Source organism: Microcaecilia unicolor, chromosome 14 (genome assembly GCF_901765095.1).
Source record: "Microcaecilia unicolor chromosome 14, aMicUni1.1, whole genome shotgun sequence".
Classification (NCBI taxonomy): Eukaryota; Metazoa; Chordata; class Amphibia; order Gymnophiona; family Siphonopidae; genus Microcaecilia; species Microcaecilia unicolor.
The window spans coordinates 8,984,938-8,998,698 of record NC_044044.1 but is presented as its reverse complement, the minus strand read 5'-3'; the positions used below and the strand labels follow the sequence as shown (position 1 = coordinate 8,998,698).

The following is a 13,761-nucleotide window of genomic DNA, read 5'->3' as shown; positions in this document are numbered from 1 at the left end:
ATTGAAGGTCTAATGACAGTACTGGAATAACAGAGTTGTAGCCAGGATCCTGTCAGTATTTCTCTGCCTCAAGCAAATGGGGCAGCAAGAGTTTTGTGGTAAAAGGCCTGACTCCCCTGAATGTACACTACTGCCTGTATCCAATGGTTGAGGCTGACTGGTCGAGGCTACTAGGAGTTAGCTTACTCTCCTCCTCCTAGTTAAGTCTGAAGGGGTGTGCTGCCCTTCTGTAACCCTGAGCCTTAGCCTTCGTGAGCAAGGACCCTCTGGCATGGGTTCCTAGGGGGGCTTGCCAAAGGGGTACCTTCCCTCTCTCTTTCCTCTGCAGAATTTAAATAAAAAATGTGGGCTCTCAATGAAAATAGTTACTTCTTCAGGGATTAAATTAACAGCAAAACCTATCTCTGCCTAAACAAGAACCAGGTAATGCCCCAGCCCTCTTGAAGCTTAAGAGGAGAGACACCTGAAGCAGCAACTTTTTAGGCGTGAAGCTGGCAGATGGAAGCTGTGGAGTGTGTGGTACTTAACTGCTGGCTCGTGCTATTTCAGATAGAATACAAGAGCTTCAGGGGAGCTTTTGATGACTCGGGGAATTCCCCTCATCCCCTCCCAATAGCCATTCTTTTTTGAGTAGCAGCATTCAGGGAGGCCTCCATTCCCAGTATGGTACTCTGTTTTCGGTGGGAATAGTGGGCATTTTGTTACTAGGCTGCAGCTCTTTTATCGGATCCAAAGAGGATCATGTTCCACTCCTTTTGGGATCGGGACTTTCCCCCCCCCCCCCCCCCCCCCCCCCCCCACATCCTCCCCACACGCCGTAGGAGGCTGGCCCATAGGAGTGGCCCCCACAATTGTTCTAGGGCAACAGTTCTGTCGGGAACTGTCTGGGCTTCAAGCTCCTGCCCTGTGCTGGTCAGCTAGTCTCAAGTGTCCCAGGGACTGACTGGGGCCCAGGATCCTCTTGAAGGGCCATCTGATCATAGTAAGCATCTCGAGTCCCCTGGTTGGACACTGCTCAGTGCTAGTCCAAACCTCTTCCTCTATGGAAGAGCATTGGAGATCAGGGAGTCCTGATGGATGACCGTTCCCTGGGGAACTCCTCACTGGAGCCCAGTCAGCTGCCCCCAGAGGAAGGGGATGATTTCCTAGTGGTTTTTGTTTCTCTGGGAGGAGTTATAGTTGATTGAGGTGCCTCCACCCTTCGTATCTCAACAACTTCACAGGAGCAAACTTCTGATGGTAATCCTATGCTGTAGAGTTTGAGAGAAACTTAAAGTCTTTCTGTTTCACAGAACTTTGTATGAGATGATCTATGCAGAATGGGAAGTCCCAGCTTTGGTCTGCACAGGTTCCCAATTGATGAATATGTTGTACTTCCTTCCCCAGGTAGTTCTGGACTGGAATTTTTGTGTCCCAGAAGTGGATGCCGTAGTGGTGACCAAAAGATGAGAATTCCAGTTCAAAGTGTTGCCCTTAGGAATGCTCGTGATAGAGCTGCTTCTTAAACAGGCTTTAAGTTCTGTGCCCTTGGGGTCTGTGGAGGTGTTTTTAGCTTGGGCAGTGGTACACTAGATTCCACAGCTCCAGGTTTCATAAGAGGTCACTGTTTTGGAGTTGAAAACATCTTTCTTGGATGATGCCCTCTATGATTTGATTCACATTTGCTCCAGGTCGGTTTCCTCAGTGGTAGAGGCCCATTGCTGGTTATGTAACACAATGCAAAATATCTGGTTTTCTTCAGTCACAGAAAGGAGTTGGGGGTTTTCAGGCTGGATGCGCTAATGCAACCCTGGCCGGAGTGTCAGCCTCAGTATTCATTGTCCCCTTGGTCTCTTGCAGCTCAAATAATGTACAGGATAGCAAAACACCCTTTTGTGATGATTCTAATAGCTCCTGATTGACTTCATTATTCTTGATATGCAGATCCTGTGTGTCTTAGTGGGTCCTCCAGTTCTGTTTGCAAGAGGACTGGGCCTTCTTCGTCAGGGTCCTGTGCTCATGGAATATCCAGATCCCTTTTGGCTTATGGTTTGGGCTTTGAAAGGGATTTTCAGCCTTCATCGTTTATACTAAAGTCCTGAAGATCATCTACTTCCTTAGCTTACATGAGGGTTCGGAGACTGTTTTGAGTATTGGGTTCAGCTTGCGATATATCCCCTTGATTCTCACTTTTATTTGCAGAAGGCACTAGAGTGAGGTTAGTCTCTTAATTTGCTTAAGGTACAGGTGGCAGCTCTGTTTTATTACATACAAAAGCATGTTGGTCCTCTTGTCAGAATGGTTATGTCCCCAGTGGGATCTTAATTTGATGCTGTTGTCATTGGCTAGGCCTCCCTTTGAACTTCTACATTGGACTTCCTTGAAAGACTTTTCCATTTTTTGGTTTCCATATGTTGAGCTATGAGGATTTTGGAGTTTCAGCCCTTTCCTAAAAAGATCCCTGTCCGTCTCTTTTGGTGTACTCTGTTACCATTCATATGGCTCTCTTTTTTGCAGAAAGTGATATCTTTGTTTCACATGAATTAAGTAGTTTCTCTTCCTTCTTTCCAGAAGTTTTCCAAAACGGGATTAGGAATCTCTGCATAAACTAGATGTTTGCAGGGCCCTCCTCCATTATCTGGAGGTCATTGGTTCCTTTCACAAATCTGGTATCTGTTGTACTTTTTAATGGCTAGTGTATGGGGCGAACAGCCTTTAAGCTTCTTCTGGTACATTGGGTCTAAGGCAGCAGTTGAAGCAGCAATACATCCATAATCAGATGGTAGTCTCTGTGCTCATTTGACGAGACTTCGGGACCCACCCTGGAAGGCTGAGAGTTTTGGGATATCCTTGGGTTCCTTGCCTGCCAACTGGTTTGTAAATAGTTTCACGTCCTGCAGAAGTGTTCCAAAAGGGTGTATTCTTTTTGTTTGTTTGTTTTTTTAAGTATTTTATCTGTTTCTACCATTACTGATAGCTTGGGCTGCTCCATCTGTTATACCGGTGTTGTCATTAGAATCTTCAGGTTTTTGACTGCTGGTAAAAGAACATAGACCAGACTAGCAGGTTACCAGGATTCAAGGAAAGGAAATTAAGAGTACATTTCATCTTACTGCTCCAGGCTCTAGAGCAGTGCTCACTAATCTTTTTCGTGGTTGCAACCCGGATGCAGAAAGTGTGAGACTCCCAGAAGGCACAGGACAATGATGCCAATCCAGACACGAGTTTTGTGCCCCCATTTGGGGTTGCAAATTAGTTTGAGAAGATCTGAGCCTGAGGGAGCTCCGGGTCATCTTATAGCAGCAAGACTGGCACAAATAATTGTACTCATCCTTCTTTAGTGATCTAGAGGGAGCCCTTAGGTAGACTGATCGATTGCTGTAAAATTGTAGGTGGAATCACAACTGGATTTGTTTTACTTCATGGTTGGGCACTGATTGAGGTGATGATGAACAAAACTTTTATTTTCCCTCCTCAACTCACACTGTACTACTTTTGGCTATTCTGGTCCTGTTTATCATTGAAAGAACCATTTTCGTGGCACTCTCTGTGACATTTGAATGCACTCGCTGAAGTAGTGACTAAAATGCCTCGCTGCTTGCATTTCAGGCTATTTCAAAGATGACATCTTGTGCCATTTCTGTGCTAGCATGATCAGTGGACTGGTGACGACAGCGGCATCTATGCCTGTGGACATTGCAAAAACAAGGTAGGCGACAAGGGGAATGACTTGGCGGAAAGGGCGTTCTCAGTCCAGTCCTCTGGACACGCCTAATACCCACAACCAATATGTATGAGATAAATTAGCATGCACTGCCTTCACTGTATGCAACTTTCTCATGCATATTCATTGTGGGTATGTTGAAAACCTGACTGGCTAGGTGAGGACTGGATTGAGAATCCCTAACTTAGATATTATTTTTTTTGGCTGCTTCTATGAAAGACATAACCTTCTCATTGCCCTGAGCCCTCACCCAGATCTGTGTTCACTCTTCTAGCTTATGCAGTGGGTGCAAGGATATTAGGTGCCCCAAATGAAACTTTTTTTTTTCTTGTTCATCCCCTTCTCCTCCCCATTACACAGATACCTACCAGTGGCAGCACCATACAGAAGTGAATATACAAATTCTGCAGTCACCTCAAAAGCAGCAGCATAAACTCTACTACAAGATACTTTGGAAACAACACAAAACCCAATAAAAAATATATTTCACACCTACATAGCAAACCTGCTCTACCAATACAGTATTAACTCCTAGGCCTCAAACACCAAAACTTCTGTTACACCAGACCTTAGAATACAAATACACTTCGTATTGGGAAAACAGAACAGTTCACACTATTAAAGATCTCTATGTAAAAACAGACATTTTTCATTTGGCTAAAACAGAGATTTTCTTTTAGATTTGAAGTTATTACTTTCACAATCTTGGATATGTCCTTTTGGACAAAGTGAATTGAGGAAGCAGTTTTTAGGTCATTGACATTGTATAAGCCCTAATGCAGACATATTTTCAAAACATGGCCCGTGTCTGGTCATAAGAATATAAGAATAGCCATACTGGGTCAGACCAATGGTCCATCTAGCCCAGTATCCTGCTTCCAACAGTGGCCAATCCAGGTCACAAGTACTTGGCAGAAACCTAAATAGTAGCAACATTCCATGCTACCAATCCCAGGGCAAGCAGTGGCTTCACCCATGTCAGTCTCAATAGCAGACTGTAGACTTTTCCTCCAGGAACTTGTCTAAACCTTTTTTTTAAAACCTAGATATGCTAACCGCTGTTACCACATTCTCCGGCAACGAGTTCCAGAGCTTAACTATTCTTTGAGTGAATAAAATATTTCCTCCTATTAGTTTTAAAACTGTTTCCATATAATTTCGAATGTCCCCTGGTCTTTGTACTTTTTGAAAGAGTGAAAAATCGATTCACTTTTTTCCGTTCTACACCACTCAGGATTTGATAGACCTCAATCAGACACCCCCCCTCCCCAGCCGTCTTTTATAAACTGAAGAGCCCTAACCTCTTTAGCCTTTCCTCATACGGGAGCAGTTCCACCCTTCTATCATTTTGGTTGCTCTTCTTTGAACCTTTTCTAATTCTGCTATATCTTTTTTGAGATACGGCAACCAGAATTGAATGCAATACTCAAGGTGCTAGTAGAGTCAGTATGATCATATATTCTGTCAGCACTTATTGCAGTGAATAGCTTATAAACTGTAAAGTAATCAGTATATAATTTTTGGGAAGGTTGCTTGTGTCTCTCTTTAGAAACAGAAGCATTCTTTCTGTTATTATCAAATCTGGTGTCACATCTGACTTCCTGATCAATTGATTCTTGCAGTTTGTCAGATAGCTAAAATCTATCCAAGCCAAAAGTTGGTCACTCCATTTGGGTCAAGGTTCTTCCAGTTTGGGGATCTTTTCAACTCTCTTGTTACTTCAAGGCATTCCATAGCTTTAATGTTTACCCGTTCCAAATTTTCCTGTTTGCAGGGTAGCCATTCTGCTTCTTGGTTGTGCTCTACAGGATCCTTGTACAGATTTCTCCAGAATGTTTCTGTTACAGCTTTAGTTGGTGGTGCTTTTGCTGTACTGATGTTCTTTGCAGAAATGTTTTGGGTTTTCTCTAAATAATTTATTTTGATATCTCTTCTGTTTTCTTCATATCTTCACAGTTTTTTGTGCTTCAGCTATTAACTTTTCATTCCTTTTTGTCCATACCAGACCAGTCCAGATGAATGAGTTATGTCCATCTACCAGTGGATGGAGACATAGGAAAAAAAAAGTAGTTCTGAGCAATTCGTCCCTTAAGGGTATCGTGCAGCCAGGAATATTCAGTATTTTTTTCCTGACTCCAAGCAGATGGTAATTGGATTGTGGATGGCAAGGTTGACGGGGTTGTCTTCTGGTCCCACAGTCCGTGCCATGGCTTCTGTGGCAGCATTTAGGGGAGGTGTCCTGTCCAGCAGTAAAGTTCACTTCATACAACCCTTCTAAAGGCCTACTGCGCTTCTTTTGATGTGCTTTGTCGTACTGTTCTGTTGGTTCCCACTGTCTTGCTTGTTATTTAAAAACCTGTCACACGCATCCAGAATGCAAACAAACCCTTACTAGATAGGATTGTCAACTGGTTATGGATTTTTGGAATAGGTTAATCCAGTCCTGGTATTATCCCGTAGTAGTTTCAGTTTCTCTGTTGCATTCCACTGTGATATATCAACTATTTTTGTAGAAAAAAATAAATTTTAATAAATTCAAATACAAAATGCAAGGGCATATATGCAGTAGGGTAGACCCAAGGATGGATCAGCTTATCTTCAATATTTGGAGCTAAATTTAAAGGAAGAAATAACATTTAGAATAGAAACACTGAGAAGCTGGGCTGTTCTATAACTGGGCATCACAGTTTAGGAGCCCACTTGACTCGGGCTGTGATCCTTTTTTATAATGGTAAATACGCTCATAATTTCTGTTGTAGAATACTGAAGTAAGTCAGCAGTAACCTGCCTACATTTAGGTGTGCCCACTTAATGCCATCAATAGCAGGCATAAATGTGCTCACTATTTACAGTATTCTCTTAAGTTACGTGTGAGTGGGAGACACACCCATGGCGAGCTCATGCTCCTCCTCTTTCGCCCCCTTGCTCATGAAGACAGAGTTTGCATGTCAAAGTTATAGACTACCACTGAGCACCCGCCCAGTACTTACTCATATAACTGTTAAGGTCCGTATTCTATTACTTATGCATGCAGTTGACACTTAACTTTATGTGACCTTCTATAGAATAAGGGGGGAGGGTAGCGCAACAACACTGGAGAGAGAGAAACAGATGTAAAATACAAAGGCCTCAGATGCATATTCCCAAAGCTAACTTATTCCAATTAGTTACTTTTTAAAATCTTACCTTTTGGGACATTTTGGTCTTTTTTGCTTTCGGCACACTTTTCTCTTTATTTATTTATTTATTTTTGTTACATTTGTACCCCACGCTTTCCCACTCATGGCAGGCTCAATGTGGCTTACATGGGGCAATGGAGGGTTAAGTGACTTGCCCAGAGTCACACCAATGTGGCCGCGCAGGCTTCTGCTTCTGTGAGTCTGACGTGCAGGACGTCAGACTCACAGAAACAGAAGCCTGCGCAGCCTTCTACATGGAATGTTGCTAGTGGAATAGCAACATTCCACGTAGAATCTCCAATAGTAGCAACATTCCATGTAGAATCTCCAATAGTAGCAACATTCCACGTAGAATCTCCAATAGTAGCAACATTCCATGTAGAATCTCCAATGGTATCTATTTTATTTTTGTTACATTTGTACCCCGTGCTTTCCCACTCATGGCAGGCTCAATGCAGCTTACATGGGGCAATGGAGGGTTAAGTGACTTGCCCAGAGTCACAAGGAGCTGCCTGTGCCAGGAATCAAACTCAGTTCCCCAGGACCAAAGTCCACCACCCTAACCACTAGGCCACTCCTCCACTGTTGCTACATTCCATGTAGAAGTCAGCCCTTGCAGATCACCAATGTGGCCGCGCAGGCTTCTGCTTCTGTGAGTCTGACGTCCTGCAGGACGTCAGACTCACAGAAACAGAAGCCTGCGTAGCCTTCTACATGGAATGTTGCTAGTGGAATAGCAACATTCCATGTAGAATCTCCAATAGTAGCAACATTCCATGTAGAATCTCCAATAGTAGCAACATTCCATGTAGAATCTCCAATAGTATCTATTTTATTTTTGTTACATTTGTACCCCGTGCTTTCCCACTCATGGCAGGCTCAATGTGGCTTACATGGGGCAATGGAGGGTTAAAGTGACTTGCCCAGAGTCACAAGTAGCTGCCTGTGCCTGAAGTGGGAATTGAACTCAGTTCCTCAGTTCCCCAGGACCAAAGTCCACCACCCTAACCACTAGGCCACTCCTTTTTGATTTTTCTGTTACTTCTCTCCTGTCCTGCTTCTTCTCTTTTCCTGCATCTCTCTGACTCCAATCTATTCCTTCTCTTTCCATTCAGTCCTTCCTCAATCTCCCATTTCCACCATGTCTATACATCCCTTTCTCAGCCCTCATTTACTTTCTTTCGCTTGTCATCCCTGCACCAGTTTAGGCTTTTCCCTGTTACTCACCCTCTCGCCTGACTCCGCTCCCTTTCTTCTGCTATCCTGGAATATTGAGATTCTATAATCGCATGGTTTTTACTGTGGGAACTGTTTCTGCTACTTGCTTTGGGGGCTGAAAGATGTACTGGGGAGGTGGCCACCCGAGGAGGCAGAAAATGTAAAAGTACTAGTCAAACCAATCCTTTTGCTTCCCGCAGAACCTTGGCACACTAAGTGATCACCTGGTTCTTCTAGCAGAAGCACTTTATTATATGACCTATTGGGTCACGTGATCCAGAGCCCTCTGCTGTTTAAGAAATATGGCATCGGTTCCAGACTAATCCAGAAAAGAAGCACGGTGAGCTCTCAGGAAAAAGTACAAATGTGCTTTATTAATGACCCGACACAGGTTTTTGGCGCGCTTTCATCCAGTTCTTCATCCAGTTGATGGTTCACTGTTCTAAGAGCGGACTGACCGCTCTCAGAGTTGAAATAATTTTGCTGTGCTATGCGTTGTTTAACGCCGAGACATGGCCTTTGTCAGGTCATTAATAAAGCACAATTCTACCTTTTCTTGAGAGCCCACAGTGCTTCTTTTCGGGATTGCTTTGCTGTGTACTTTGACCCCTTCCGTTGTATATTGGTTCCAGACTAGAAATATTTGGAAAGGATATTGATCTGAGAGCCATTACCAGCAGAGAAAGTGCAGTGGCTGGAGAAGGTTTAGCTGTAACCCTTTAAGTATTTGAGATGCAGGTTGCATGTGATTGAGAGGTGAGTTTCTGTAAGGTGTTGGAAGTGGGAGTGAGGTGATTTCAGAGCACATTTATTCCTCATAGCAACAAGATTGACACAAACAACTATATTAGCTGTTAAGTCTAACAGTTGACCAAATCCCCCCCCCACCCCCACCCCCCCGGTTTTTCCTTCTGCCTCCCCTCCCCTCCCCCACAAGGAGTTTACTGTTTTGAGAGCTCCTCCTGCTTCACTGCTCCCACTGTAAAGAATCTAAGTAAATGAAGTAGCGTTGTGAACCCCCCCCCCCCCCCCCCCATACAGGCTTCACACTGATAAAGATGTAAAGCATGAATAGCTGAAGGGTGGGTGGAGGGTAATGTTAGAAAATAAAAACTAGCAATAAAATGCATTAGAATAAGACTCAGGAATAAGATTGTAAAGGGATTTTATAGAACCTGATATTGACGAGCAACTAGTATAGATGTGCTGACACTGCTTCTGAATTTTGGGGTGATGTATGGCAGCGATTGACTAATCACTGCAAAAGGTTTCTGTAACATGACTTGAGGCCAGCCTGAAATATCATTTCCTTCTTGCTAGGATCCAGAATATGAGGATGATTGACGGTAAGCCAGAATACAAGAATGGACTGGTGAGTAGGACACAGTGCTTGAGGCTTGGGTGGAGGGAATAAACGTACTGTTTCGCTGGATAGGGAAAGAGGGGCATAAGAACGTAAGGTATGTCCTGCTGTCAGCCAGTCCTTGGCACACACCAAACCAGCCTGGTTTTTCAAGGTATCCACAATGAATATTCATGAGATATATTTGATATATCGCCATTCCAAAACAGGGCAAGGCGGTTTACAAACAAAACCGCCTTGACCTGTTTATGGTACATCAGGAACTCGGGAGCAGGCAGAAGGTGGACACCCTAGCCAGGAAGTCTCAGGCAGTGATGCCACACATTAATGAGCCTTCATGGAATGGCAGGTCTCTGAGCTAGCAGAGGGCTGTTACAAAGGGTGAGGAGATAACCGCGCCTGTTGCAGCAAAGATGAGAACACCTTCAAGGAAGGGGTCTTTATACCTCTCTTAGTGCCAGTCGGTCTGAAGCTTGATGACCTAAAGTTCCAGTAGTGACGTCCATGCTGATAACAATATAACAACAATAAGTTATTGTCCAAGATGCTTTGCCTTTCACTGACTGGATGGCTCCTTATGCACCTCGAGGCCTTTGCACAGTACCAAGGCGCTGCATTAAGTCTGATAAAGGTCAGGTCTGTAAAAGTCAGGTTCATATGCAGGGTTTTAGCCCTACACTTCTAAGCATAAAATTCTTAAGATTATAACTAAAACTAATGCAAAATTAGTAAAACCAGAGTGGAAAAATCACTTGATTTAACTCCAGGCATTTTAATAAACAAAATTGTGTTTTACCACAAACAGCATGAAAGGTAAATTAAAACAATGCCCATATCAAAGCTGCTTTAAATACAAATTTCCTGCCAGAAGTTTCACTGAAAAAGCAAAGTCAATGGGGATTGAGGGAGGGGGAGTGGGGGGAATTGTAGTGAAGGCCAGACCACTAAATCTGAAGACCAAATTGTACCCGATTCTACTGTTCTCTTTTACTCACTGATGGCTGTAAACTCTTCACTTTTTATGGAATTCATTATGTATTGAGAGATTCAGTTTTTATTTCTGTTTAGCAATGATGAGGAAACAATCCAGAGAAAAACACAAAGGACTCTCAAGAATGGAGCAAGCGTTCTTGAACGATGAATACCTGATGGTTACCCTTATACCAGCTCTTACGGCTGACTTAAGTGTGGGTGCCTGAAATGTTAGGCGTGTCAGTACTGGGTTACGCTAGTATTCTGTAACAGAACCGAGGTACATAGGTTTCTTTATATAACAGGCTGCTGCTGCGTACGTCTAGTAGTGCTATAGAAATGATAAGTAGTAGGAGTAGTACTGCATACTCTTTGGGTTCCTTAATGGAGACTACCAGAGTGTCAAGCAGCCCTATCACCGACTTCGTGTGTGACCTTGTGCAAAGCTGCCTTATCACCCTTGGCCTCAGTTCTAATCCCTGGCTCTGGTATTGGCTCTCTGTATATACTTTTATTTTTCTTTGTCTCAGTTGAGTAATTGACTTGTCTTCTTTCTGGAAACCGTCTGGGTTTGTACATACCGCTAACGGGAAGCAAATTCCCTGCCACCAAGAGCTGGCTGCATGTGTGATTTATGACACCTTGGTGTCCTCAAACTAGTTGGTAACCTGTGTCCTCTTCCTTGCAGGACGTGCTGATGAAGGTGATCCGCTATGAGGGCTTCTTCAGCCTGTGGAAAGGATTCACTCCGTACTATGCTCGGCTCGGGCCCCACACTGTCCTTACCTTCATCTTTTTGGAGCAGATGAATAAATTCTACAAGAAGTTCTTCTTAAGCGCCTGAGGTTGGGCCCGTAGCCCTCCTTCACCTTTGCCTGCATTGACTTGGGTGCTTCAGTGTGTTGAGGATCAGACCAAAGGGATGATGGACAGAAAGAGGAACATGGAAATAACACATGTGTGTCTTATTTGTGGTGCACATCGAAGGAGAGCGCTTTGCCAGTGATACTTAGTGACTGAGAGATGCTGGCAGGATCTCCCACAGCAACATCTAGTGGTCAGTCGCACAGTTCAGTGACGCCTTTGGAAGGAACTTTGAGAGTGATACCTAGTGACCATCACTAATACATAGGTGCTTAGTCAGAGGACATGTGATTGGAGAAGGAGGAGGGAGCTGTTTGTATACCCGGTACTACTGCATGTCGCCCCCAGCAGGATGGGTTAAGGGTGACATACTATGAGCACAGCCCAAGCTTATAAACTTCTTACTATTTATTACAAGGATAACCTCCAGGAACCAAAATCCAGCATTTGCCTCTGGTCTCCAAAATCTCCTAAGATCTAAACAGTTTGTAGGGGGGAATAACAACGATCATGAGGCAAAACTAATCTTGTAGACTAAATAATTTTAACAGCAGATTAGAAATGCTTGGGCATGAGGGGTGGGGGAGTTGGTTGCAGGTCCTTGGGGGATAGGCTGAGCTAGTCGTGGTTTTACATCTGCTGCATTTTTTTGACACATACTTCCTGCCTTTCTTTTTAAATCCCTGTAACTGCAAATTCAGATACGCTTTGGGGATAGAACCAGCACTGGCTCTGATGGCCTTTCGCCTTTTAGCCTCCGCTGGACCCCCATCGGAGTGCCTCTGTATGCTGTGATTCAGCCCCAGATTGGGCCGCAAATCCTCCACCAGTCCAAAATACAGTCCAGTTTTTTTTTTTTAAAGCCTGGGCCTTTTTCCTTTTTGACAGTCTAGGGATCCTTTAACATGGATTCCATGCCTAGGTGTTTAAATTTACCCAGTGGTGGAATTTCTGAGTGTGGCTGTCAAACTGCTATTTTTTCAGAAGGGATTTTTTTTTTTGTTTGCTTGTTTGTTTGAATGAATAAGATCCTTAGAAAACAAACAAACAAAAAAAACAAGGAAAGGTGGCTAAGAATATGTGGGTTATGTAGCAGAACAGGAGGTACCTCTGTGATGTAATAGAGGTTTTAACTGCATTCTTTCATTTGTTGCTGGTTTTGGATCTTGCTTGGACAACGGACAATTATGTGCTGTAGAACTGAGAAGGACAATAAAATCTGATCTTTTAACAGCGACTTGAGATCTCTGCAAACCCTAATCACTCAATGTTTCTAATTTTACTGCCGTCCACAGACTGGACACCAGTACTGGCACAGGTAAACTTATTTATTAGGATTTATTGACCGCCTTTTTGAAGGAATTCACTCAAGGCGGTGTACAGTAAGAATAGAGCAAGCATGAGCAATAGGCAATTACAGCAGTAAAAATATTCAAAAACAATACAAAGTATGGCATGGTATACTATTTACAATGTCAACACAATACGTAATAGAACATTATAGGTGATAGCGAAGGGTAAAACAAAGATGTAACATATAGAAGGGTAAAAAAAAGTAGGAAGAGTTAGAAAGTAAGGTGATTGATTTAAAGCTGCACATGAGGTCAGAGAAATGGTTAAATGTTATCTCAGCTAGAGTAGGAGTGGATAAACATGTCCTGCTGCGGTATATGCAGTCTTGAGTACTCCTTGAGTTAGTTACTTCTTCCAGTAAAGGCCTGGTTGAAATTGATACATGCCCAAATGTGGATAGGCATATACACTCACAGGGACCTACAACTATGGACATGGATGCATGTAAAAGGGAGACCCACATATAAGCATATAGACAGAGATAATACAGGGACAGAAACACATGCACACACAGAATCTGCATCCTTGGCCTTCAAAGAGATTTTTTGTGGTGGACGGAGGTCTTTGTAGCATATGTAAGGACCCATGTTAGTTCCCACTGTGATATCTGGTAGATTGCAAGATTTGAGAACTTCTGACTTTGACTGCCAATTCAGAGACAGTTATTTGTAGGAAAACACATCAGGAATGTCTTTAGGATCAGACGTCTGTGAATGAAAATTACCTTTGTTTATCATTTATTAGACTGCCTTTTCTGGCATATGGGTTAAAGTGATTTACATATGAAAGGTCTGATACAGAAAGCCTTGCAGTAGAGCCACAGGTCTACTGTGAAACTAGTTATCCTAACTTACCGTGGCATGCTATATGCACTAAGCATGCACGTTACGGGTCGATGTGGAGCGTCTGTTTACGCTTTCCAAAAATACTAGGACAAGGGGGCATGCGATGAAGCTGCAGTGTGGTAAATTTAAAACGAATCGGAGGAAATATTTCTTCACTCAACGCGTAGTTAAACTCTGGAATTCGCTACCGGAAAAAGTGGTTGAGGCGGTTAACTTACTGGACCTCAAAAAAAGGTTGTACGGCTTCCTGGAGGAAAAGGCCAT

At 43.3% G+C, this 13,761-nt stretch overlaps 1 protein-coding gene across 1 annotated transcript in view; it reads left to right on the top strand.

The window, feature by feature from the left end:
- Window positions 1-12,535, top strand: part of SLC25A11 (solute carrier family 25 member 11) — a 42,893-nt gene extending 30,358 nt beyond the window's left edge. The window contains exons 6-8 of the mRNA XM_030187739.1: window positions 3,589-3,688; window positions 9,421-9,472; window positions 11,124-12,535. Coding sequence (XP_030043599.1) covers window positions 3,589-3,688; window positions 9,421-9,472; window positions 11,124-11,279 — 308 coding nt within the window. The 3' untranslated portion in view covers window positions 11,280-12,535. The remainder of the gene's footprint in view (window positions 1-3,588; window positions 3,689-9,420; window positions 9,473-11,123) is intronic.
- The last annotated feature ends 1,226 nt before the right edge of the window (window positions 12,536-13,761 follow it).